We start from the raw sequence: 25,222 nt of genomic DNA on the forward strand, positions 1-25,222 counted from the left end.
TTGCACAAACTTTCGATGTTTGTTCTTCTTATTGAACCTAAGCAGAGGCACTGTTGTATTTAAATCTGTCTCAAATAGAAGCACACTCACATACACACACACACACACACATAACTTTTGGCTGGTGTTGAGCCATATTTTGTCAAACCCATGTTTGATAGTTTCAATCTCAGCATTTTGATAACCTCATCAATCATCCCAAATTGAATTCTGTCCCTGTTCTTGTTATATGTAAATCCTTCAGGCACTGGCCCAATGTTTAATAGTTGTTTTTAGCAGGCTGTCACGAACACCTGCCCCTCAGGCTGTCTCACACAGTGAAGGAGTATAGTTACACATCTGCTGTCCATCTATCATCACCTCACACCTGTTGTCCAAAATTTGTGTATTCATGTGACAGAACAATTTGCCACAACAAATTATTGTATTCACCTTGGTTTGTTTTACTATAAATTAAAGGTGTAAAAATAACTAAATATAAAATTGCCATTTCAGAAGAAAATATTCCACTTTTAAAAACACAAGGTGCAGCTAATGCAGCTGCAGTTCTCTGACCAACACTTTCTTCATCATAGTACAGCAAGATGCAAAAGTGATGGATTATGGCACAGTCGCAGCCGAGTGGAAAATCAATTTTCCCCTGTGAAAACGTTTCTCTTACATACATTATCATATTTCACGCCTCATGACACAAACAGAGATGTTTTATTTTCAGATTTTCGATTTGGCTCACGGCGAAGCAGAAACCGCCTGATGATTAAAAAAAGTAGAAGTTGGTTAACGAGGTGGGGAAAAATAGTACTTCAAAGCCAGAGCCGGGTGGTAAAGAGTTGGGAGAGTTGAACCCAAACAGCTTTTCCTGCTCATTAGGAGAGAGAGAGAGAAAGAGAGAGAGAGAGAGAACGGGAAGGACCTAAACTTGGGCTGTTCATTTACACCACACAAAGGGTTTCTACCTGATGTGATGCTACAAAAGGAAGCTACAAAAGGAGTGCTGATCTGAAATCTGTTCACTTCCTCATAAATTATATTCTAACATATATATATCTCAGTGGACATGAAAATAAATATCCTAAATTCACTTAACTCAGAAGCAAATAAGCACATTGGAAGATGTCCCAATCAGTGGGTATGGAGATTTAGAAATAAAGCAATTTGCAAAATGAATCCACATCAGACCAGCACTGCTTACAAACGAAATATCAGGCACGGACTTAAAAAAAAATGAATCAGGAACAGAAAATGAATTAAAAGCTAATTTCACCCAAAATGGTAATATAAACTGACTGCATGTCTCTGTGGAGTCGTCAGACATTGATTCCCGCCAGAAAAACACATATAGGCATATAATAACAAGGTTATTATGTTACAAATGTTGTCTCTAAAAATATATAAATGAAGCTGAGAAAACATAATAACCTGCATATTTGTGCTCTATTTTAACAAATTCTGCCACTGTTTCTATGTTAGGGAATATTTAACATATATTGATAGAAAACTCTCAAGTGGAAATTCACAGTGGTAAAAGATACCTCTGAAACCAGCGGCTCCACCCAGAAATTGACTCAACTTCTTCGCAGCAAAGCTATTCATCTATTATATATATATATCTTTTGTAAATTGGTGTTATTTTATCTCATCACATATCACTTTTCAAATTGGTATTGAAAGAATAAACATGTGAGATGGCTATATGTCATGCTTGGCTGCAATAAAAAATGCCTCAAACCCTCAACCATTACCTCACAGGATATGTATGTATCAAGCGTGCCTGCTAGCATGTTCATGGCCACAGAAGTGGAAAGTCATTATCTCAGACCCCATGTCTCTGTTATGAAATATTTTCTTTGGCATCAGAAAGCTGGCAGTGCTGGAAGGTTTCCACATAAACATGAGGTTTTTGCTTTAACATTGTCTCTTTCCTTCTACCCCCTTTTTCTCTCTCCCTCTCTCTCTCTGTCTTAAAGAAGTGATAAAGCCGCTGGTCATTTCTGTAGATGGTATTTTAAGTTACTTACATAGTCCCAGCCCACCCCCATGGAGATTGCAGTGATAGATGACTTGTATTAGACAGTGAGAGACAGAATGAGGTGAGTTGAATGGGGGTTTAGCTACAAAAAGGAGGTACCCCCCATAGCACATATCGTCTTGATAGATTTGAGGTTCGATGAGATTCGGGGATTCAGCTTAGACTGGAAAAAGGGGGGTGGGGAGGTTGAAGTGATGTCCCCATTGTTCAACCAAGCGTGTCCCAGATCTTTAACATCTGTGTGTGCATGTGTGTGTGTGTGTGTGCTTCCCTGTCTCCTTTTTTCTAATTTGCTCTCATCTTGTATGCCTATAAAGCTCGGGTAAATGTGGGTTACATGCGCAGTCGTGTGTTTGTGCATGTTGGTGCGCTTTGTGAAAACCCCGAATCCTCCCACACATACGGCAGTTGACAGACAGACAGATGGATGTCGCAGCGTCTCACAAGTACCTCCGGGGTGAGTGAATACTGCTGTCATTATAAAAATCAAATAGCTACATTTGGCAGCAGGGCTATGCAACGGTTGGTATGGACCCGCTGAAAATGCTTACAGGGCGAAATCAAAAGCACTATAAAAAAACTTTGGTTAGTTAAAACGATTACATGGACAGGATCAGAAAGAAAAAAGTGAAGAAATTAATGGAACTTGTGTGTTGAAAAGCCCCCTTGATATCATGTAGAAAATACAAAATGTATCATGCTGACACTCCAGCTAATGGTTTATCTGTGCTGGCAGCAAGAGGAAACAAAAAATAAAAACCATGTTGTAACAATGAGTTCAAGCTGTGTACTACAGGCATGTCCAATAATCAAAAAACACTAATTTCTGTCTTGTCTGCCTGTCATTTCTCCTTCTTATCCCATTTGGGTATGCAGTTTCATCTCCTCTCTTCACTGTAATTATCTCTTTTCTTCAAGCCCCACATGTTTTCATTTCTCTGTCTGTATTTTGTTAGTTAGATACCCCCACAATTCTCCTTTTTCTAAATATTTCCTTAATTACTTCCCAATTCTTGTTTTCCCAACCTCAAAGGCTCGGTCACACCAGAAAGTGGCACAGCAAAGTTCATCCTCACATCTTCGTGATACACGCAGCAGCCTACTAAAAGCTAAAAAATTAGACTACTCGCAGAGCTAGCAGCACTGCATTCATGAAATATCAGCTGAATGGGGGAAAACAGGAACTTTTCTAATTAATCCATTTTGGGAATGTTTATGCATTATTCCAAGATACTAACACCAACAGCAAGCCTTGCGCATAGTTACACCATATAAATAGCCAAAATTATCTTATTTTGTTGGGTTACATATTTGTTGGGGTTCGTTAACGAGTAAAACCAAATCCAAACCATGCATATCTTCTTGTGAATTAGCTGAATTTACTTTATTAATTAATATTGGACTTTATTTAAAGGTAACTGCAAATTATGTTGGCCTGAAGTGGTTTTGCAGTGCTGCACTTCTTTTTTTCCCCAAGTGAAAGTTGTTAGAAATGATCTGACTGTGAATTACTAATGGGAGGCTGGAGGGAACAGTTTTCCCCACTCGGCTGCTCAGTACAGTCTGAATGATATGAACTCTGAACTCAGCATTGGTAAACCACTGCAGCTGGCGAGCTAATGATGTACACGCTAGCAGGTTAGGAACAAGCCAGCACTAGTCAGTCACAACAGATCTCCAACCTTCTTTCTATTTTCTCTCTACTGCACCATTTACTTTCTGCTGGCAGTTTGTTCTCAGGATTGAGCATCTTTTCCTTCAACAATGATTATCGAAAGAGGAAAAAAGCTCTCAGTTTGTGTTCCATTAACATCCAAGCTAACGGTCGCTAATAATATGCTCCACACAGTTTATTCTAAAGACATATTTGTACCATTGACTCCTGTTTCATGACTGCCTGCCTCTTTTATGGACCAGTTTATAGCCTGACAGAAAAGGGAATGGTGCAAATGAGGTATGATAGCTTAATCTATTTTAGACTTTCTGGCTCTTTCTTTCCCCAGTGCCACGTGTGTCCCTTTTTCTTTGTATTTCAGGTTTTTTAATTTTCATTCCCGTTCCTTTCCTAATTTCTTATTTCCAATCATAGTCCTCTCACTCTCTTTATCTGTGACTGTCTTCCTTCTAAGATGCATTCAGCCTCACCTATTCTTCCATTTGTACCATTTGAAAAGCCTAATAAAAAAAGAATCCACTTAAAAAACGACCCGTCAACATCTCTATTGCTACATTTATCGAAGTCAATCTGGCGGGCCTTGTTCCTCATGCCTGTCCAATATTCTGCTGCTGCTCTTTGCGCAGACCTGCAGTGCTCTGCTGTATTTACTATGCTCTTCAAGTGTGGGGAGACAGATAATGGAAGCAGAGGAGAAAGGCATAGAAAAATACAGGTGGAAAGAGAAAGAGGATGTAGAAACGAAAGGGTTCAGCCCTGACTCAGTTCTTCATAGCCACAGGCAGCTCTTGCTCTACAATGCCAATAAACAAACCTCTCCCCTTTGCTTGCACTTCATTTTCCAGATTAGTTTGACACTTAGGCTCTTTAAGATAGGGGACCATGGAGAGTGTCAGGAAAGATAAGAGACCGGGTGTGACACACATAAAAGGGCTTTGATCCAGACTTGAGCCCTTGATTTCACCATGGTGGACCATGGTATGAGGGTCAGTCGTCTGAGTCACCAGCACTGCCTCCTTCTACATCTTTCTTCTTTTCCCTTGTTTTTCTTCTGCTGCTTTTTTGGGGTATTTTATCCTCTCCTATTCTCTCTTGCCCTATCTTGCCCTGTCCTGCCCTGTCCTCTCGTCTCCCCTCCTCTCCTTTCCTTTAAAAAAAACATTGAGTAGGAGTACATGCTAAACGCCTCAGTCTACATCTTTGTGTTTGCATGTAACTGGAACCAGACCAGGAACAAATTCCCAGAAAAAATAATTTATTTACCCAAAGAAATTACTTCCATTGTTATCAGCAATTATGCAAATCCCCAAAGCTTTTCCCAACATTTGGCCCTAGTTTTTAGCATTTTGTTTGAATTATAAAGATTTATGTACACGCTATCGTGCGGTTTCCCTTTTTAACTCAAAGGAAAACATTACACTCACACAAAGGACTCCCCAAGGGCAGATAAAGATGGCTCTGCTTTGTATGAACAACATTCAGTGGTCTTGAGTAGGAGTATTGCAGACTATATAGATGGGTTTATTTTATGAAATGATGTTTGTCTCCACAATCTATAAGCCTCTTTAGTCTATGATTAAGGCTCACATCTGATTTCTGTGAGGTCTCTCCTTTTTGATCATAAGGTTTTGTTGTCATATCTGTCAAAAATGTTGTTACATACAAATTACCGCTCTTGGAGCTTGGACACCAACCAAATAGATTTACACCCTTTAGCATCGACACACCTCTGACCCACAACGCATCAGTCCCCCCTCCCATTTTCACTTATGTAAGGAGAGATTCCTGGGAATTGTTAAGACAAGGTCGCAACCCCATGTAACTTCCCTTCAGACTCAACAAATTGCCTGTGCTGAGAGAGTTGAGGCAGCCTCCTGGCTAACAGTGGTGTTTTCCATGTGTACAGTGTGGCAAAGCATGAACTCAGATGTTTGTCCATTGTTATCCAAATGTAAGGAAATGACATAATTTACTTTGCCCTCCCATTTAGGCTCAATCCAGCAATTCTGTGTTTTCCATTATTCATGAAGAACATTTCTTGGGAGTTAGTCTCATAACTTCTGTTTAGATGTGGGGGATACAGATAAAATCCTCTATCCTGCAGTAAATGAATTTGATGCCAATATTGGATATGTATAGTATGCATGTCAGGAACTTTTCTAGAAAAATCAATTGTTAAATAACCATTAAAATAAGCACAATATAATGCTTTTCTAACTGATGAGCAAATTAAATGCCAAACAAAGGTATCAAAATACTGAAACTGTGTAAAAATCCAATATTACCACAAATCAGTCATGTTCATTGATCGGTAACACTGCTTACAATGAAATAATACACCTAGAGATGTAGGGATGGCTACACGCGTATAAAAGGATGGTTGACAAATGTATATCATCCCACAGTTTATTATCAAATTGTCCAACTCAACAGTACCTCTTTTGTAGATTCGGGAGACATGGACTCTGACAAAGAGTGGCAATGATCACGGCAAGAGTCCAAACCTTGTAAAGCTTAGAAAACTTTAATTTAACAGATGTTACCCCAATCACTTGTCTTTGAATTGGATCAATAATAATCACAAAGTAGTCCTCGAGAATTACAAGTAGCTACAATAATGAGCGGCACAGCATAGTGCAAACATGTCTGGGTGAACTTGCCAGATGAACAACCTACCCGTCCTAACAGATCTGTGTGTGCGTTTCCAAAATCTTGACAAAGTACTCAAAATACAAAAATCCCCCTTAAGACACAGCATATGGCCAACCTTGAGAAATCTTTCTCTAGAGAAGAAAGAAGCGCCATACCCTGTTATTTTGAGTCTTGTAACATTACTGCAAACCATTTTCCAAACCATATGTTTCTTGATTGATTTCCTATCTTCCTGGTAGCTTTTAGTTTTTGTCCATCTCATAATGTGATGACAGTAAACTTGCAAAGACATGAAACTGCTTATATAACTTAATAAATCAAAAAATGTAATCATTTTTTGTTTGACTTACTATCATCATGTGGTCCACAGCAGCAACTGTTTTGAGCTTCACTGCCTTTAAACTCCACGGCTTCCCACTGTTGCTTGTGTATCATTGCATTTGTTTACACATATAGCTGAACAACTCTGCGCTCATACTGGAGCTCAACACATCAGCTGTCTACTCTGGTCATTGTTTAGTCTTTATAGGCTTCAGGGCTGATTCATGGTGAGGAATAAACACAACAAGATATGCCAACAAAGACAGAAATACAAGATGTACTGTGCTTGTACAAAGCCAATAAAACACAGATAAAATACCAACAGACACACAAACACTATCATCTCTACTTTGTTCCACTCCCTCGCTGCTTTCTAGCTGTGGTTTCTTGGCTGTAGTGATTATTAGTGATATTAGAGTCCAGCCTGAAGCTTGTGTAGTCTCTCACCCCCACAGGTCAGCAGAGTTCAACCTTACAGGAAGAGGCTGTCTGTGGGAGAGAGCAGACCAAAGCCACAAGCAGAATTTTGCTCAGCTGTGCTTCACCCACAGTTAAAGCAAGACTATGTAACTTCTGCTGTGCAGCAGGCACAGCGCCATCTGCTGCCACAAGTGGTAATTACAGGATACTGGTGCTTTAAGTTCTGTTGATATGTGAGCAGTGAGGGTACCACGCTATTGTAACATGACGGAAGACTATTTGAAGGGGAACAGACTTAAACAGTTATGCCATGTCTACATCGCAAGTGTAGCATTAGCAGCACGTTTAGCAGAGCAGAAAGTGATCCATCTGTTTGTCTATATACCGTCGCTGCTACTCTGCTAAATGTTCAAGATACGTTTGTGTGGTTTAGACACCAGGTGACATCCCTCACTGTTCTTCTGGCTGATCTTATTTCCATTCTTCAGCCGCTGAACTCACAGTAGCTGTGTGCTAAAATGTAAGTTCCCAGCAGCAAGTGTTATACTGACTGACTTACGTTACAATCCACATTATGTTCACACACCATGGCAAAAAAGCAGTCTGGTGGCTGCTAGTATGTGTCTCAGTTCTGTTGATAATGATATAGTCACATATTGGCGGGATAACAAGTGATTGTGATTCACCAAAAGGCTCATCAGACTAATCGCTTATTAGCTGAAGACCCATCTGCACATACTCAAAGAATTGTTGTTATATCTAGATAACCCGCTCAATACAACTTACACAGCGCAAGAAGTCTTCCTATTACAAGTCAGCATACCATCAGAATGATTTTGAAGCTGTTATTTTAAGGTAAAATAGTTGCATAATATTGCTTTAATGATAAAAACATGTTTCTTATAATTTGTGTCTTTTCTGCCTCAAAGCATTTTATCTCAGCCTTTGTGCATCTTCTTTTTTTTCAAATGATCTGTCTTTGCTGCCATTCCTAGTCTGATCACCACCTCAGAAAGACAAACAAATTTAAGATTTAAGAGTGATATGAGTGATGAATATAAACAGATTTCATTGGGGAAGGGAGACAAAACAAAACTAACGCCAAGTCCGTCTCCTGCTATCAGCCACTGGGGTATGCTTCCTCTAAAATCAATAAAAACTGATCATATTGTGTTCGAGCTTTGGACGCATTGAGTTTTTTTTCCACCCGCTGGAAATGTGCAAACTCTAAATGGCCAAGCTTAAATTGTTGATGACTGATGCACATCTTCATCTCCATTTAGTGCAATGAACCAACAAGGGATACAATTGATTTTCTGTTTTATGGCTTATTGACTCAAACAAAAAAATTCATAAAATTAACACATTTATGTAAGCTGTCATGCTCACTTACATAAAGCTACCAACATCTCTCACAAAGCAAATTATTTCAAGTACATGGCTCATGTTCTATATAACAATTCCTTCCAGCTCAGTCTTTGTTTAGTTTTGCACTGAGTGAAAAGACACCAAAGCTGTTGTTATGCACACTATAGACTATAATACAGATGCTTCCTCACTCTGCTCCTCTGTCAAGACAAGGAGCTTTGTGGCAGCAGCTAGAATGGCACATTGTCAGGTTAGTAGAACCCTGGGTTACGGTGACTCTGCTGGGTCTCTGATGAGGACGGCATGACAAACCAGGGGAACGTGATGTTTTGAAATACCAAAAAAACATCAAGGCAAGTGAAAATGCATCAGAAGCAAGACAGGCATACAGAGACAGAGGAGTGGAACTGAAATTGGGATTGTGTCTTTTTTGTTCTTCCTCTCTTTCTGTTTACCTGATGTCCGTCTGAAGTGCTCCTCTTGCATGCCGACTAGGCGGCCTTTGCTCTCTGCTTCAATTTTGCCTTCCTCTCAGCCTGCTCATTTACATAGAAACTACACCTACAAGTAGAGCAGAAAAAGAGATGGAGAATGCAAAAGATTGAAATAAGGTGTGAAATATATCCTGGGGTTTTAGAGGGAAAGAAAAGGGCGGCAGACATTCATTTTTGTATTCTCTTATTATGCACATATTTTTACCATGGCAAGCAAACATACCACAGAAAGGCTCCTTTTCTTAAATCGGGGCATAGTATGCAAATTTAAATGTCTATACTGTAATATCTTTGAATGATTTACATTTTTAAAAAAAAAACTTGACTTGACTCACACTGATCCTATACGCAGCCCGTCGGTTCAGCCTCTGTCTGAAACAGGCCGTTTTAGCTCCTGTCTTTTCAAAGACAGGAGCTAAATTGTGATTGTGATTCACCCCCCTCTCCTAATGAACCCATCTATTCTGGTTGACCAGCTCTTGGAAGCTGCCCCTCAAGAGACTTCCATCACCTCTTGAGGCTTACATCAAAAAACAATGCAACACACTACATCAATAGGATTTCACTACTTTTTTTTTGTTCTTTACTCTAAATGTCAGCTTCTCAGATACATCCATATATGTTCGAGCTGAAATCCAATCTGAAATATGAGAGAGGACAATGCAGACAACACAAAAACCTTAGCAACAACCTTTGCGACAAGGATACTGACCGGAGGAACTTTAACTATGTTTAGCATATCTGACATCATAACAGTATAAATGACAAAAAGCATAATATGTCCCCTTTGTAAGTTATTGTTAGTTATATAAGTTATGTATTTCAGTTTTCCATCTTTGAGTTTGTGTGACATCAGAGTCATTTTCTCTTGTTTTTCCTCAGGCTCTCTCTCTCACGCACACACACACACACACTCTTCACCACGGTTCAGGTCATTTCCGCTTGAGCAGTGAGGTGTGTACTGTTGTCAGTTCAGTGGGCGTCTGTTTCAACGTATAAACAGTCTTTCCCCTGCCCGAAGGTCTTATCAGCAACTGGCCTTCCTCAGGATGTCTGCCAGGCCTGGCCCAGCTACACACACACACGCGCACACACACACACACACACAAACAGAGTACCCGGTGGAAAATTCTGGTCATAGTTTAATTTACTGTGTTTCCATCTTGAAGCCATCTTAGTAATTTGATATTTGTTGTTACACTTACAGAATATACTTTGCCAGTGCTTCAAGTATTTTTCAAGAGCAACAGTAGGTGACAACTTGAAATGAGTGGCTTTAGTCCAGGATGGATCATTAAATACTTTACTATATTAATAACTGTTTCACTGTTTTATCATCTTACAGATATAAAACAATTCTGAGAAATTCTGATTAACTGCTCACTAAACAATCAGAATATCAAAAATTTTGTTTCGTCTCACTCTCGACTGATTCTGACTAGATTTTAACATTCAAGAAGTGTTTAGTATTAATGTCGTCGTGTCATGTCACTGCTTCTCCCACCCCCACGCTGAACAACAGCCAAAGACACACTTACCTACTCACAGAACTGAAAATTAGACCTGACACACGATATTTTGTGGGGCTTGCTCGGGCTAAAAATGTACCAAAGGAGTGTGTATCTGGAGCGTTATCTCTGTGTCTGTATAATACAACTGCCTAGAAAGAATGAAAAAAACAGAGCCTATGAAAACAATGACAAAAGCACGCATATTTTTGATGGTCGATGATATCGTGAGACGTGGTGGCAAGGTTAGTCTAGAGACTATATATGGTCTGAAGCTGAACATTTTCAGTTTCCAAGAACCTGTAGCTGATACTGTGTGTGTATTCAAGCAGTGATGCATGACTCCAGTAACACACACACACACACACACACACAATACTGTATGTTTCAAACACTGGAAAAATGATATCTAATTTTAAAATCAGTTTGAAACATGTGGAGAGCAAATATATTTGTTAAATATTGTAAATCTCCACGAGGATCTCTGTTAAAATATTTACAGTATTTTTCTTGATAAATGGGGCTCATTGCAATAAAAAAAAGGGGGAACAATGGAAAATCTAAACATTGTCGTCTTTAACTGAAGTTTTATGTATCCCTTGTTAGAAAAGTTTGGTCTCATTTATGAATACATGCATAATACTGCATGTGTTTTTTAAACATGCACTCATGAACATCCCTAAATCTCCTCTCAGTTAATGTTTTAAAACTCAACCATGAGCTGTGTTGAATTTTTAAACACAGCCACTGTTGCATTTCTTCCTTTAAATGTACGCTTCTTACCTTTTTAGTTATAAATAGAGCAAACTTCCAGGCCCTAGTGACACTGCACAAACAAAACTGTAGATAAACTTTTGAAAATTACAACTTCGTGTTATATGTTCTACTATTATTATTATTTTGTGTGTGTGTGTGTGCGTGTGTGTGTTTAGTTCATTCTGAGAAGAAAATCTTTATTTCCAGAAGCCTTCAAGCTGTTGAGTTTGATGTTGTCTGAGTAGTCTGAGGTGTGCCAATAAAAACTGTTTGGGATTTTTCACACTTGCACCCACTCAGACACGTGCACACAAATACTGCAGACTACTCTAGCACAGATAATTGTGCGTTGCAAGACTTGGCATAAATCGCAAGTATTCTAAAACTGTAAAAATAACATGCACAATTCTGTTGTGAGACATGGCAGGCATCTAAAAAAGATTAGTAGAATTACATTCCATACAATATAATGAAACATTAGATCAATTGCTATTCCCATAAGTGAGATAATTCAAAATTATACATGCAAAGTCAAAATATCTGATAATGTGATCTGATTTGAGGCAAGTTGAAGAATTGGTAGGAGGAAAACTTACTTAAGTCAGGTTGCTGGTGAGTGATGACTGCAGTGCCTGGCGGCGGCTTCTAACCATTACTTATAATTACATACTGCATATTACAAATACTTTCTTATGCAGAGAGTTTGCGCATGCCTTTGTATATCTCCCGGTTATGAAAACATTCTGCATATGAGTCCAAGCTGCTGAAGTGTAAGTTTATGAGCCGTGGATTAAAGCACTTAAAACATTTTTAGGTTTTCACACTTAGCCAGACATATGAACACATAATCCTGGGGTGCCCGACTTTATATAACACTACCCGTTGTTATTTTAACATTTTAACAGGATATGTTTTGCACAAGCTGGAGCAGGGAGGCTGCTGATATACAAAAATTTACTTTAGTAACATATGTCCCATGCAAGAATGTTGGCCTGATATATTAAAGTTATTTTTCAGACAAGTGGAGAGAAAAGGCTTCTGAAGCCAGGGGTCAGCCTTTTCCCCCACACCTATTTCTGCATGTGGTGCAGCACCATGTGGTTTCTTTGAGCTAAGCTGACCAGGTCCCATTAGTACAACCTGGCCACCAGGCCACTCAAACTCCAGAAAGTGGACCTGGTCTCCAGGCAAATTCACTTTACCCCAGTGAAGCTGATTCATAGTTTCTTTTATCATTTTCAAGCAACCTGTAAGCTTCAAACAAAGTGCTTATTGGATGGTTGAACAGCATCTGAACACTCCTACCCCCCCATCCACCATCCCTTTATGATTTTGAAATTGCAGTGAGGTTGTTTTCTTCAACTCTATGATTCATACAAGCACACCCACTTGTGCGATTGGCCAAGTATGTGGAGGTTAGAAAGCAAGATTTGAACTTACCCCGCAAGCTCTCTTTTTATTCTTGACCGAATTGCTTCTGTCACTTTATGTAAAATCAAGTACAACACTATGAATGTCTTCGAGTAAAGACTGTCTTTGTGTTTCGCCCCTCTCTATGCTGGCAGGATTTTCACCCCGTCTCTGAGTGTGGCTGTCAGGAACAGCTATAAACACTTTTGCCTTTAGATGTGGTTAGACAACATAAAACACAAACTAACTGAAGGCCCTGTGAGGTCGCACTTTAACCAGCATCCCCAACTAAATGAATGCTTTTATGATTACTCATCTCCTTGCTCTGCTGAAAAATGTAAGCTTAAGAGCCTTCAACAGGGACAAGTTTGCCTTGGGAGACCCTACCAGGAGCCATTTCTCCCCAGGCCTCAAATCACAAGGCATGCAAACAGTCAGTCTAATACCCCAGCATAACTGTGGACATTGCACCGATGCCTGTCAATATCATACTCTATACTGTCAACGATGAGATACTTCACTTGAGAAAGCAACTTACTTACCTACAACTGTAGTTTTTTTCAGTGAACAACATTTTGATGTCGCTCCTTAATTTTTTACATATAAGCACAAGCAAGATGTACCTTATCTTACCTCGACAAACACAGAAAAGACACATGGGGAGTGAAACTCTAAAATTCCTAGGGGTTTGAGGTGGGACCTGATCCCTCCTGACAGGAGACGGTTCATGTGATCGGTAAGAGGGAAGCTTAACCCCCTAGGCCGCATCACACCCTCTTTCAGTCCGCTGCTTTAGATTAAAGGGAACAAGTTGATTTTTATTTTATTGTGTTAGACATATGGGGTGAGGGGAGGATTTAGCCACAGGTGTTATGAACATTGTTTAAGTTTATGTCTGATAAAGGTTACTTCTACAGCTCAGCAGTCTTGAGAAGTAAAATCATGTTTTCTAGGATTCATTATTAAATTCAAATCATGCACATCTTTAAAAACGATATAATGGGCAACAATAGTCAGACTATGGTCCTTCCAAGCAAGAAGTGAAGGTCACCAGCATAATATTTAATTTCTGTGTGCGTCATTCAGGACACATTTCTCATATTTAATGTTTAACAGATTCCATTGTTCACATACAAAGCAAAGTAACTGTGCTGTACAGTTCTGTCTATGTGCTGTACCACAAGTTTTATGGTTTTCTACTTTTCTAGTCTGGTTTCTAGTTATTACCTCATCATTACAATATGACTCGCCCACACACGTCCTCATGTTCTGCTTCCCTTAAACTTATTTAGTCATTAAAAAACATCATCAGCAAAGTTCAAAAAGTAACATTTATGACACAATTTAAGTATAAATTAAGCTATCAGTAGTGTGGGGTTTAACTCCGTCTTCTTGCTAACCTATCCATCCGGTTCCTGTGGAAGTCGTGCACCCGAAAAACCTACTTGTCTCCCTCCAGTCTTGATTAAAATGAACCCTTTGGACTCAGAACATCCACACACATCCAGACTGGTTTGATTTAGACACCTGGCACTGCTACAGCTATGCCATATATCCATATGAATATTTTATGTGGTCAGTATTTCTGTGCACTCACATGGCTATATTTTCAAGATGCCGCGTGCTTACTGCCGGCCTGTTTTAAGGTGGATGTTTGCTTCAAACACATGTGATCCACACACTCGCCAAGAGGGGAATTAGCACTGGTGGTCTGAGGGATCAGTGCAGGAGTGAGATAAGAGATAGGACCCATTAGCCTGGGCAGTTAGCCTATTTAAAAGCTGTTAATTATTTACCTCATTTACACTACAGAGCCATCTGAGCTAGCCAGGGTTTACACATTAGACTGCGTTCAGTTATTGAGTTGGACATATCCAGGGGGTTTACTTGTTTAATTTCAGAGGGATGATACCTCAGCAAGGCCAGAGTGATGCTTCTAAAAAAGTATCTTTGATATAATGTGGAGCTCAACCTGGTAAAAGCAGGCCTCATGTGGCTCTGTGGCAGCACAGCAGGGGTTGACTGTAACTCCTCCAGTAATAATTAGACTGGTGCATGGTGGGAGTTCACTGTAGGGCAAGCGCTGTGCCCGCAGGGTAACCACACGCACTAATACACACATGCACATACCACAGACACACATGCATGCACACACTAGTAAATGCATGAATGAACACAGACCTGGGTATTTAACACACAAGTTTGCATAAACAGACACACACAGGGAACTACTCTGCATCATGTGACCTTTGTGGTCATTTGCACTTGAGGAAATCCCAGTGTTATGATGGGAGCTTTACACAGAGTCACATCTACAGACACTTTCAAGTTGCTGCACTAAAAACACATACAGAGAGGCAGTGGTGGTTGATTAAAGTGTCTGTGTGTATGCGTGTGTGTTTGCCATTGAGCCCATTTATCTTTTAGGGTGTTATTTATTTCTGGGCCAGTTGGTTGCAGTGGGCAGACTGAGCAGATGAATCTATCATAGTGAGAGAGACGAGACGATTCTCTTCTCTCCTCTTCTCTTCTCTCTCCACCCCTCAGCACCATCTGCCAGCACCTCCACCCCCTTTCCCACCATTGCCTCTCTCCCTTCCTCTCTCTCTCTCTCTCTCTCTCTCTCTCTTTTTGTTTTTTTCTTCCTTTCTCTGGTGAGGTTAAAAGAGAGACGAGGTCAGTGGCACTCACAGAAACAGGAAGGACAGGAGGTGAGGAGCTGCAGGCAGGTGAGAGGCTAGCCGCCCCATGAGAATTTACTCCTTTTTGTGACTCATCTTCCTATTTTTGTCTTGTTTGGTTCATGCCCTCTCTGGCTTTCTTTTTCTTTAAACAGTTTTTCTCTCATAAACAGTTTGCTTTATCAAAATTCCAATTTGTTTACCTTGCATTGTTCATCTTCTCTCTCTTCTGCACCTCTATATCTCACCTCCCGCTTTTCTCACTCCCTCTTTTCCAGTCTATTTTTTGCAGGGTAGAACACAGGTCACATGTGTTTGCATGGGATGTGCGAGCAAGAGTGTGAAAGAGAGAAAGAGGGAGAGTGTATGTGCTTGGATGTGTGTGTGTGTGTGTGTGTGTGTGTGAGAGTGGGAGAGTATTTTTCTGTTTGCAGAGCGTTAGCGTTCCTCACACAGCTTTGCCAGCTGACGCTATGCGGGAGGAATAAGTGGGCAGGCTGACTATCAGGCAACACACATGCATGCACACAAAAACAAACACATGCAGCACAGTGAGATGAGCTAGTTTACTCAATCTGGCAATAAGCCAACTATTTCTTTCCTTACATCAGAGTGTATGTGTCACATGTCCGATTTGTGACCCCCTTAGATATTTTTCTGCGTGCATGCAAGTGGAAGTGGCGCTGGAAGGCTGTCATCATGCTAAGATCAATAGACACTGAATTCATTTTAAGTGTTGATTTCTTCCCAGAGTCTCCCCGCCTGCTCTGCAGAATGTGCAGCCACACTGAACTGCAATCGCCTGCTTGGCTTCACACTCTGTTGGTGTAAGGCAGGCTCTTTATCACCAGCAGGTGTGTGAGCGTGTGGTGGAATAAAAATTGCGCGTTTGTATTCATGGTTGTGTGCTTGCGCGCCGTCTTATCTAACCATTTTCTAAGTGTGTTCGAGTTTCCGTGCGAGTGTGCGATGTGTGTAATTTAGCTGTGTAAGTAGAAAGTGGTAATTAATGAGCGAGGGGACCAAGATTTATTTATAAATCATGGTTCTCTGAGAGTGTTAACACATCAGCTCAAACTTGCTTATAGTGTACATGTGAATTTTTAATGTGTTTGGTGTTTGTATGTGTGCGTGACAGTTGTTTTTATCTGTCATAGTGAGTGGAAGCGGATGTAATGTGACATGGCAGTACTGTAAGTGATCTACTCTATGGCAACGTACTTTCTCCCTCTTCTCCCTTGGTTACATCTTCCTCATCTTTTCTCTCAGCATCCCTCATTCTTGATATCCCATCCAACATATCCCCCCTCTTCCCCTGCTGTGTCTTTTCCTCACTGCCTTCTCTTCTGTCTCCTATCTCCTATCCTATCCTACCATCTCTGCTCATCTTATCCCAGATCATCTTCCTCTCATCACTGCACCCTTTCACATCTGCTAATGTTGTCATATAGGAATAGTCAGATACCTCACATGCTAATCAGCGGTAGCAGTTACTTCACCAACCTCATTAACGTCCATGAGGGGGAAGTAGCCATAATGCAAGCGTTTCTCCAGCTAGAAGGGGTTGGTTGTGTGCTCCGATGAATAATAGATGGTGTGTCACTTCCTTTATCGCTAATGAAAGCAGGCAGCTGCTCCTCGTGCTGGAATACCACTATAGGGCGTGAGGAGAGCCGTCTGGAAAAGGAAGAGGCTTTCATTCTCTGTATGGAGGGCCAAAGAAATCGAGTGATAGACTGATAAGAAAACAGTTGCAGGGAGGGCAGGCAGAAGGGTTATCTGTACTTTGGCAGATAAGGCACAAGCAGGACAGGGATGGTAACACTAAAGTCATGTCCACACCAATGCAGATAAGGTTGAAATGGCATCTTGTTTTTTTTCCTTTTGTCTTTGGGACTTTTACTGTTACTGTTGCACCAACAAAAACAAAGTGGACAAATCTGTAAAAGCTGGTGTGTAATGTCGACTGAAACCTTCTTCACAGTAGGAGTGTTAAGAAGCCTTTCAAGCCCTTCACCTTACACAATTCCTCTTTTTTTGTGTAATGAGAGCTGATTACATAGTACAAGATTCATACGACAAGTATAAAATAGTATTTTGACTGAGGCTCTTAAGAAGCACTGCAGGAATTACCACCTTGGATAGTAGGTACCATTTATGACCTGCAGTTAAATCCCTGTTTTATACTCATGTAGTCACCTGAGAACAACAGGCTTTGCAAATGTGACTACCTGTAGTGCGTATTCAGCTACATTATACTGAAATACACAATGAATGATTACAAAGAGGGTTGGAGAACTCTGCTGAGGCCAAGGAAAGCATTGGCTAGTGTCATTTAAAAAAAATGTATTCAATCTTTTTATTTGTTAGAAAATGATAGAACATTTCGCATTTATTACTGAATAGCAAATCAAATCTTGTAGCTCTGCAATCACTTTTCATTCATTGTAAAGTCATCTAACTCAGTTTCTAAGTTTCTCATTTAGCCGTAATTGGATTGTACAACAGTTAATATGATTTAGCAGCAGTAAGGTGTAAAGTGTGCAACGCTCAAGGTTAGTCTGGATGAAAGCTTCAGCATCATTATTCCCTCCATAGAAGAATCAGACTTTAGGTGTAAAGTTCTACTGTGATGAAACCCTTTTGTAAACATGGTCTGACATGTTTAAGCAATTCTGGGTGGTCCAAAAAACGTCTCTTTATCACAGCTTGTGGCTTTTTAGGTTTTCGTTGGTGGAATGTGATATCTTAACAACTTCAACAGACAAGCAAAGAATGCAACTTTCACTTTTTCTCTCTTGAAATTAGCTTACTCATCATAGTGGGAGAAAGCACACAGCAGAAATAAGCATCATCAGAGGTCGCCTTCCACATGCATTCTGTATATTGGTAGTTATCTTTCTTAATGTACATAGTATCTTTGAGCTCTGTATTGTTTGATGTTCTTACAACTTATTTCCTCACAAAAGAACAATTCTAAAAATCAGTGTGTGCCTTATTGTTTGTGTTTTTATAACTGTGACTTTGTATTTGGTCTGAGCTTTAAAAAGGTAATTGTTTCCATTCAGTTGTCCAAAACAGAACATAATGTAAAATGTAAGCTAAAATAAAGCACTGCTAATGGATTCAGACGAAGACAGTTTGTTTTTTGGCTCTTTTAGGCTCCTCAAATAACTGATAACCACCAAACAACTGAAGGTAACAGGTTTTTTAGATTAATTTTGACCATATTTCTTCTGTACTTTCAAGATCTTCTTATTAATGTTGCATTAAAAATCATATTCCATTCAAAAATGGGTTTTCCATTAAAGAATGCAGAAAATAAAACAGTTTAAACTGACTGATAATAAAACAGTAAGATAATTATAGGATCATTTTGCCACTGTTTAATGGCACCTATGAACAGAAGTTCATGCTCTCATTTTCTCTCTGGGTTTGAGAGCCAGCTGTTCTGAAGCACAAAGGGAACAATCTGGCCCCTGCTGAATACAGGCACTGTCATACTGGACTAGACTAGATCATACTGGATTAGGAAAGAAATGAAGAACTGTGGAACAGGATGATGAAGTGGACTGGACCTGCCAGAACGGGAGTGAATAAGATTAAAAGAAAATTGGCCTAGAAGATGTATTCTGGTAGCTCAGTCGAGTTATAATGTACTATACATAGACAGAGATAATCTTAGAGTGGAGTGGGATGGACCAGACTGTGCTCATATAGCTCTTGTAGAGCAGAGGGATCGATCTGTTCTTGCACAGCACACACAGACTAAACACTGAGATATCATATAGATGACTCCTAGTTCTTTCTCAATGATCTGGATGCTAAAAGTGTCCTTCATTCAAACTGATTCTGCAATCAGAAACGTTCTAGTTCCCAGTGTCTTGTCAGTGAAATTTCTTAATTTTCTCAGTTTGCTGCTCAGAAGCATCTCTGTTCTGTAGTGTGTCATTATGCAAAATTGTCATCCACACCTGCAACTTGCTAGATTGAACTGATTGCACCATCAGCTGCCTCTCTTACACACACTTGTTTTGTAGGGAATGTTCCTGAAATGGGACACAGATGAGTACCAAATGGATGACAACATCAGATTTCATGAAATCCCCTGAAAAAAAGTAACATGATGGATGACCGCTTTCCTAATGGCATTTGTTTAATTCATTTAAAGCCAGACTTTTCCTGAACAGTGGCTGATGATAATGCAATGTAACAACATCACAAGACTCAGAGTCACCATACTAGCTAAGCAATGTCAGCTACACATCAATACCTATCCAGACTTTGCTAATATAAGCTACTGGTCATACCAGACCAGTGTGCTGAAATGAGCAGCATTTTTTGTTTAATGGATTAAGGAGGATTGTGTTATACCCTCTTTTGAAAAGCTATGAAAATAGCACAGGATGCGTTTGAGCAGACAGGTATAACACATGCACAAGTCCTTGTAATCCATGACAACAAAAACTACACATGCGGGTTGTTTTCATTTGCGGATACACTTCCTTACCTCCCATTTAATTGCAGCACATTCATAGCAAGTCACCCAAATACCAAAAAGATAAAACAGCGATACCAAAATAGCAAACAGCACGCACTTCACTGCAGTAGTGTAAAGAGAGAGGTTTAGCTTTTCATAGACAGAACAGTCACAGTAGAAGTCCTAATTGGTTCGCAACAACAACTCTTCTAATTAGCAAATGCAAACGCAAACTTGCCTGATTAAATAGATTGCTCTGGTGTGGAGAGCATACAACACAACACTTGGGTCTTACCAAGTGTAGTGATGATGAAACAGCTGGAGTTAGAAACGGCTGTAAAAACTGCTGGATTTTAAAAAATCCAATACATTTGAATTATAGGACACTTTTAAAACACCCAAATTAGTTTGCAAAGTAATCATCGACTGCGGTGGTCCCTTAAGATACCACCATTTGCTGTTGTGTTGAAACTGCACTACAAGATTGTGCTGCAGTAGGCATTTAGTATACAGTACTCACAGCATATGCGTTTCTTTATCAGTTTCTGTGTTTGCCTGCACATGTTCTTTTGCTCAAATGTGTTGTTGTCTGTTTCAGGCTGAGAGTTGGTGCAGTAAGCTGGACAGTGCTGCCTACATTCTCAGGGTAGCTCAAGGATAAACAGAGATAGCTGGACTCATGTCAGGGCTGTGATGAGGACTTGGGACCTGTATAATAGTTGCTGGCACCCCTGCCTTTCTCTTTCACCTCTGCTGCTGCTTGCAGGTTGACACTGCTGCTTTCACATAGCTGATTAAAACTCATGTTTAGAGCTGCAGCTGCAGCCGTAACACAGTACTTCAGTGTGAGTGTGTCCGAGAGATCGTGATGCATTCATGCGTAAGTGTTTTTTTAATGAGATAAAGTACAAGACTGAGAATGAAAAAGGGGGAGCAGTAAGAGTAACAGTAAAGCAGCTCTGCGTGTGTGAGATATGAGTGTGTACAGCTGCCACTCCCGTCTCTGCCTCTTTTCCACTTTCTCACCCATTTTTTCCCTCCCAACCGCCCACCTCCTGTCGCCTGCTCGCACTCTCCAATCTTATTTCCTGTGGGCCTGTCCCCTATCTGAGCCTGCTCTGTGTCAGAGTATCAGACTAATTCAATCTCCAGTTCACAGGCACTCCAATGTAATGACCCATGACATTCAATTAATCCTCATACCCCTTCTTGGTACATTGGGTCAACAGTAATTTTATATGTGTGTTTGGTGTGTATGTGTGAATCCCTGAGTGGGTGTATAAATGCGTAATTTGAAAAGTTAATGTAACCTTAATTGATATTGTCACAATCTGTATTTGCAAAAGCTTTAATATTTCTAACATGGCTTTCCGGGCATTTCACAGTACAATGCTAAGAATTTTGATGTTTCCATGGGGTCTTTGTTTCAAAATAACCCCCCAAAACAACTAGTGTGGTTGAGCTCTCCATGCTGATGACATGTGAAAACGTCTGGCTGTCAGTATGAGCTTATTTACTGTACTCTCATTACTCCTGTTTTCCGGGCTTCACATTACCGATGTCGTCGCCTCTCGACCAGCTGCCACGCTTATTGGATTGGTGATGAGAGATTGCGGCATGTCCTTTTAGGGGTTATGTGCATATAAGGCCGTGTTTGCTGTTCAAACATAGTGATTCAACCAGACACATTTTGCACTTATACCTACATAATAATCAATGTTAGCACATACACATAAACAAACACAAACACAATAAAAGCGATTAAATCGGTGCTGACATATGCAAACACAATTTTAGACACACATACAGTACCAATGGTTTGCTTTTAACCAGGAGTAGCCTGTAGCAAATACTATCAATTTGGATTAGCGTAGCTTTCAGCTCATATTCTGTAATCCAGTGTGGATCATGCATCATTGGGGTCAAAAAAGGCTTGCGATATTTAATTACTAACTTAACCTGGATAATATACTAGTTACCATGTTGTTATAACTCTATGTGCATATAAACACTCTTGCATGCACTGTGGCTATTTATAGACTTATTATGTCTCATTATTTATGTTAATCATCCATATTACCCTGCAGAAACTCGCCAAATGCAACATGATTCTTCTGTTGCTCTGAGGCTTTTGTTAGCCACACAGGATTTAAGAGCGACTTTAATTACAAGAGGAAACTTTTAAAATCCTCACAACTGCACTGCAGGGTAGGTCAGGTAGACTCGTTCTCATTAGTGAAATTCTCTGCATATCTGTCAAGATAGTTACGCTGGTCATTTTTTCTGCAGCATCATCTTTTCTGTCACTTCTATCGTCCTCATTTCCTTTTGTCATGCTTGTCTGCCATCTTAAGTTTTAATTCTCTATATTTCTCCTCATCCTCTTCACCATACCTCTGTTTCTCCCATACCTCCTTTTTTAACCTTGCTCTTCTCTCTGTCCCTCCATTTTCTCCCACTTTACCTCTGTCTCTCTGTTTCCGTAATGATGTAATTAAGGAGGGTTTTGTTGCCTGCCCACTGTGTATAATTGCCAGCGGGGTCCGCCTGTACTTCACTCAGCAATTACAAGCGGAATTCTTCTGCTCCTGAATCGGCTAATTAAGCCTTAAGGACAGTGAGCTGACTGTAGTCGCATTAAGCATCAGGAAGAGTCAGGAATGCCTGTGTTGTCTGCGCTCCTGGGACACACACAGAAGTAGTGGATTCAAGAATGGTTGCCGTGGTAGCAATCACATGGTGTCAGATTCTGTGCAATGGCTGTCAGTCAAATGATTTGTGTGTCTGTGTGTGCATGTGTGTGTGTGTGTGTGTGTGTGTGTGTATATCTGCTCATCTGTAACAGAGACAACAATTCAGCTCCAGGTCACCACTTCTTTTCATTATTAAGGCTCAATCTATGAAGACGGGACAGGGGCCAAATAGAGCTTGTCACAGCTCCTGTTTAGGTCCCTGGGTGGACTAGTTGTCATTTTGATTGATTACATTGCCAGCTCATGTAGTGCTTGCCTTGCAATATGTCCCTGCTCAGTACAGCACAACCCACAGTTTACCCTGTAGCCAGGACTATGCACTTACTAACTATATCAGCTAAGTGTATTGTCCAGACACACAAATATATATGTAAATATGTTGTGATGGATGCTTTAATAACATTTTTCTGTTATAATCAATTGGTTGGTCCATCACATGTGATAGAATGTGGGTGACTTTTGGAAATATCGTTCCTTCGGTCAGTGCAGAATTTGATTAGAAACTTCTGGACTGCTACAGAGAAAAGGTTCACCTGTTTTATCAGTACTGAGAGTCTTTATGCAGTAGTACGCTGTAGTTTTTTTTTAGTATCACATAATTGATCCAATGTGAAGGTGCATGTTCCCATTCCTTCTACAGACATTAAAGCAACCATTTCAAATGGGAAAAATGCCTCTTACGAGAATGTGTTGAGGTATTCCCACAAGAGCTGTATCTTCTCTGTGTAAAAATAGTATCAAAAGAGGAAATGAAATGACAGAGGAAACACCATTAAAGCAAAATGGCTTGCAATATTGTAGCTATATGGATTGTAGTGTTGCATCAGTTATAATATCTGCAGTAAGTTGAAACCTCTGGATATAATAAAATACAATATATGAATGACTGCATTAAAAAAACACTCCATCTTCAGTATGTGTCCCACTACATGCTGCATATGGTGGTAGACCATCTACTAAAAATAATGAAAATGCTAATTTACACTTTGGAAATTACCTCACATGTCATTTGAATTCCAGCACTTATTAAACTAGTGCCTCAGGCACTCTCACGTTATGTCTCCTACTGTACATAGCAGATATCTTCTCCAGTGACACAAATTTGCATGGAAATTGCGTGAATAATGTGTGCCCATTTGCTAAACAGTCCTAGAGTTGATATTTGGCTGAAAAGGCTTGAGTGTTCATTTAGTATGGATTTGAACTGTGCAGCTCACTCAAGGCTGGGAGAATTGCCTGGGTTTTATTATTGGTATTGGATATTTTATTAGGAAGCTTTACATAAGCCCTTAAAAGTGTTGGCTCCCCTTGCTGTATTGTTTTCAATCTCACTTAACTCGACTTTGCAATGAGCTCATTGTAAATAAAAAAGGGTAAGCAGCTCTGGTTTCTTGGCCTCACCAACTGGAACAAATGATTTAAAGTGGCACCAAATAGAACGTGTTCCTTTTTATGGGTCTGCCAAGGGTTGTGTTTACTTTAAATGGCTTCTGAAGGTCTGATTCAGTAAGGAAAATTAAAATTAAGTTAATGGACACTATGGCACTGCTTTCCATTCATTGTGCTACTAAGACTTCCTGTTGCTTGGCATAACTTAGTCTTCAGTAGATAAGCTGAGTCTGCAAAAAAATAAACTTTGCTGACCTTTTTATTACATTTGAGGTCTGAGCTGCATATGAGCCTAATTATCGAAATGCCTTTTCTCACCTCAGTATAACCATCTGGACGGTTAGCACTGCTCCTGTGCTGTATATAAAACAATTCTAAGGCAACCATTTGTCATTAAAAAGAAGTGCTGTGTTTTATTGTGCCATTAAAATAGTACTGCATGCACATAAGACATCATGTTGGGTTTATCTAGATGTTTATGAACATTTCTTAGATTATATTAGACATAACACATCATATTTTCCACATTTCTATCTAGCAGCAGCTCAGCCTGGGCTGATGTATATGGTCTTACATAACAGAATATCTTATCTTAGAGGCAAATATTTGTCTTCTTGTTAGAGCGCGTCAGGGATCCTTTTGTCTTATTTCAATTGCCATACTGAGTAATTAGAAAACTATCTTAGAGTATCAGTCTACATGTAACTTCAAGGAAGGAAACTTTTTATGTTTAAAACTGCACATTTCATGACATCATCTTTTGCTTATCTCGTAAAAATTGGACATTGCACATTTTTGATAAATGTGAATGTAAAATGCAGTTCTGTTCAGAAAATGACCGACAATATTTCAGTTTGTCACACAGTTCTCTTTTTTCTGTTTTTATCTAGGCTGCTAGTTCCAACTGTAGCAAACACAAGTCGATGACTGAGAACTACCCCTCCCACGATGGAGAAGAAAAGTGGTAAGGGTCACTCAGCCTGCATTTACACATACTGTACAATGATATTATCTTAACTTAACTGTGTGCAACAGATCATATTTTTCAAATTTGTCTACAGCTGTATAAACATAAAATAGTCATGCAGAATCAGATTTCAGGTTGTTACATAATATGGGACAAAGGTTTAAACATTTGACTTACTGTTCCCGTATGTTGCCAAAAGCAGATAAAGGTTTATTTCCTTCAGGTGATAACTGCCCCCATCTCATATTGCATTCATAAGTTGACACAGTGTGAGCAGCACTTTGCATGCTGATTAGTTTGTTTTGGCGCAATCACTACA

The 25,222-nt window shown here is 39.8% G+C and overlaps 1 protein-coding gene across 1 annotated transcript in view; it reads left to right on the forward strand.

Annotated features, from left to right (window-relative positions):
- kank4 (KN motif and ankyrin repeat domains 4) overlaps positions 1 to 25,222 on the forward strand; it is a 73,106-nt gene that overhangs the window by 29,785 nt on the left and 18,099 nt on the right. The window contains exon 2 of the mRNA XM_062424503.1: positions 24,827 to 24,900. Coding sequence (XP_062280487.1) covers positions 24,885 to 24,900 — 16 coding nt within the window. The 5' untranslated portion in view covers positions 24,827 to 24,884. The remainder of the gene's footprint in view (positions 1 to 24,826; positions 24,901 to 25,222) is intronic.

The sequence above is a fragment of the Scomber scombrus genome, chromosome 8 (genome assembly GCF_963691925.1).
Source record: "Scomber scombrus chromosome 8, fScoSco1.1, whole genome shotgun sequence".
NCBI lineage: Eukaryota > Metazoa > Chordata > Actinopteri > Scombriformes > Scombridae > Scomber > Scomber scombrus.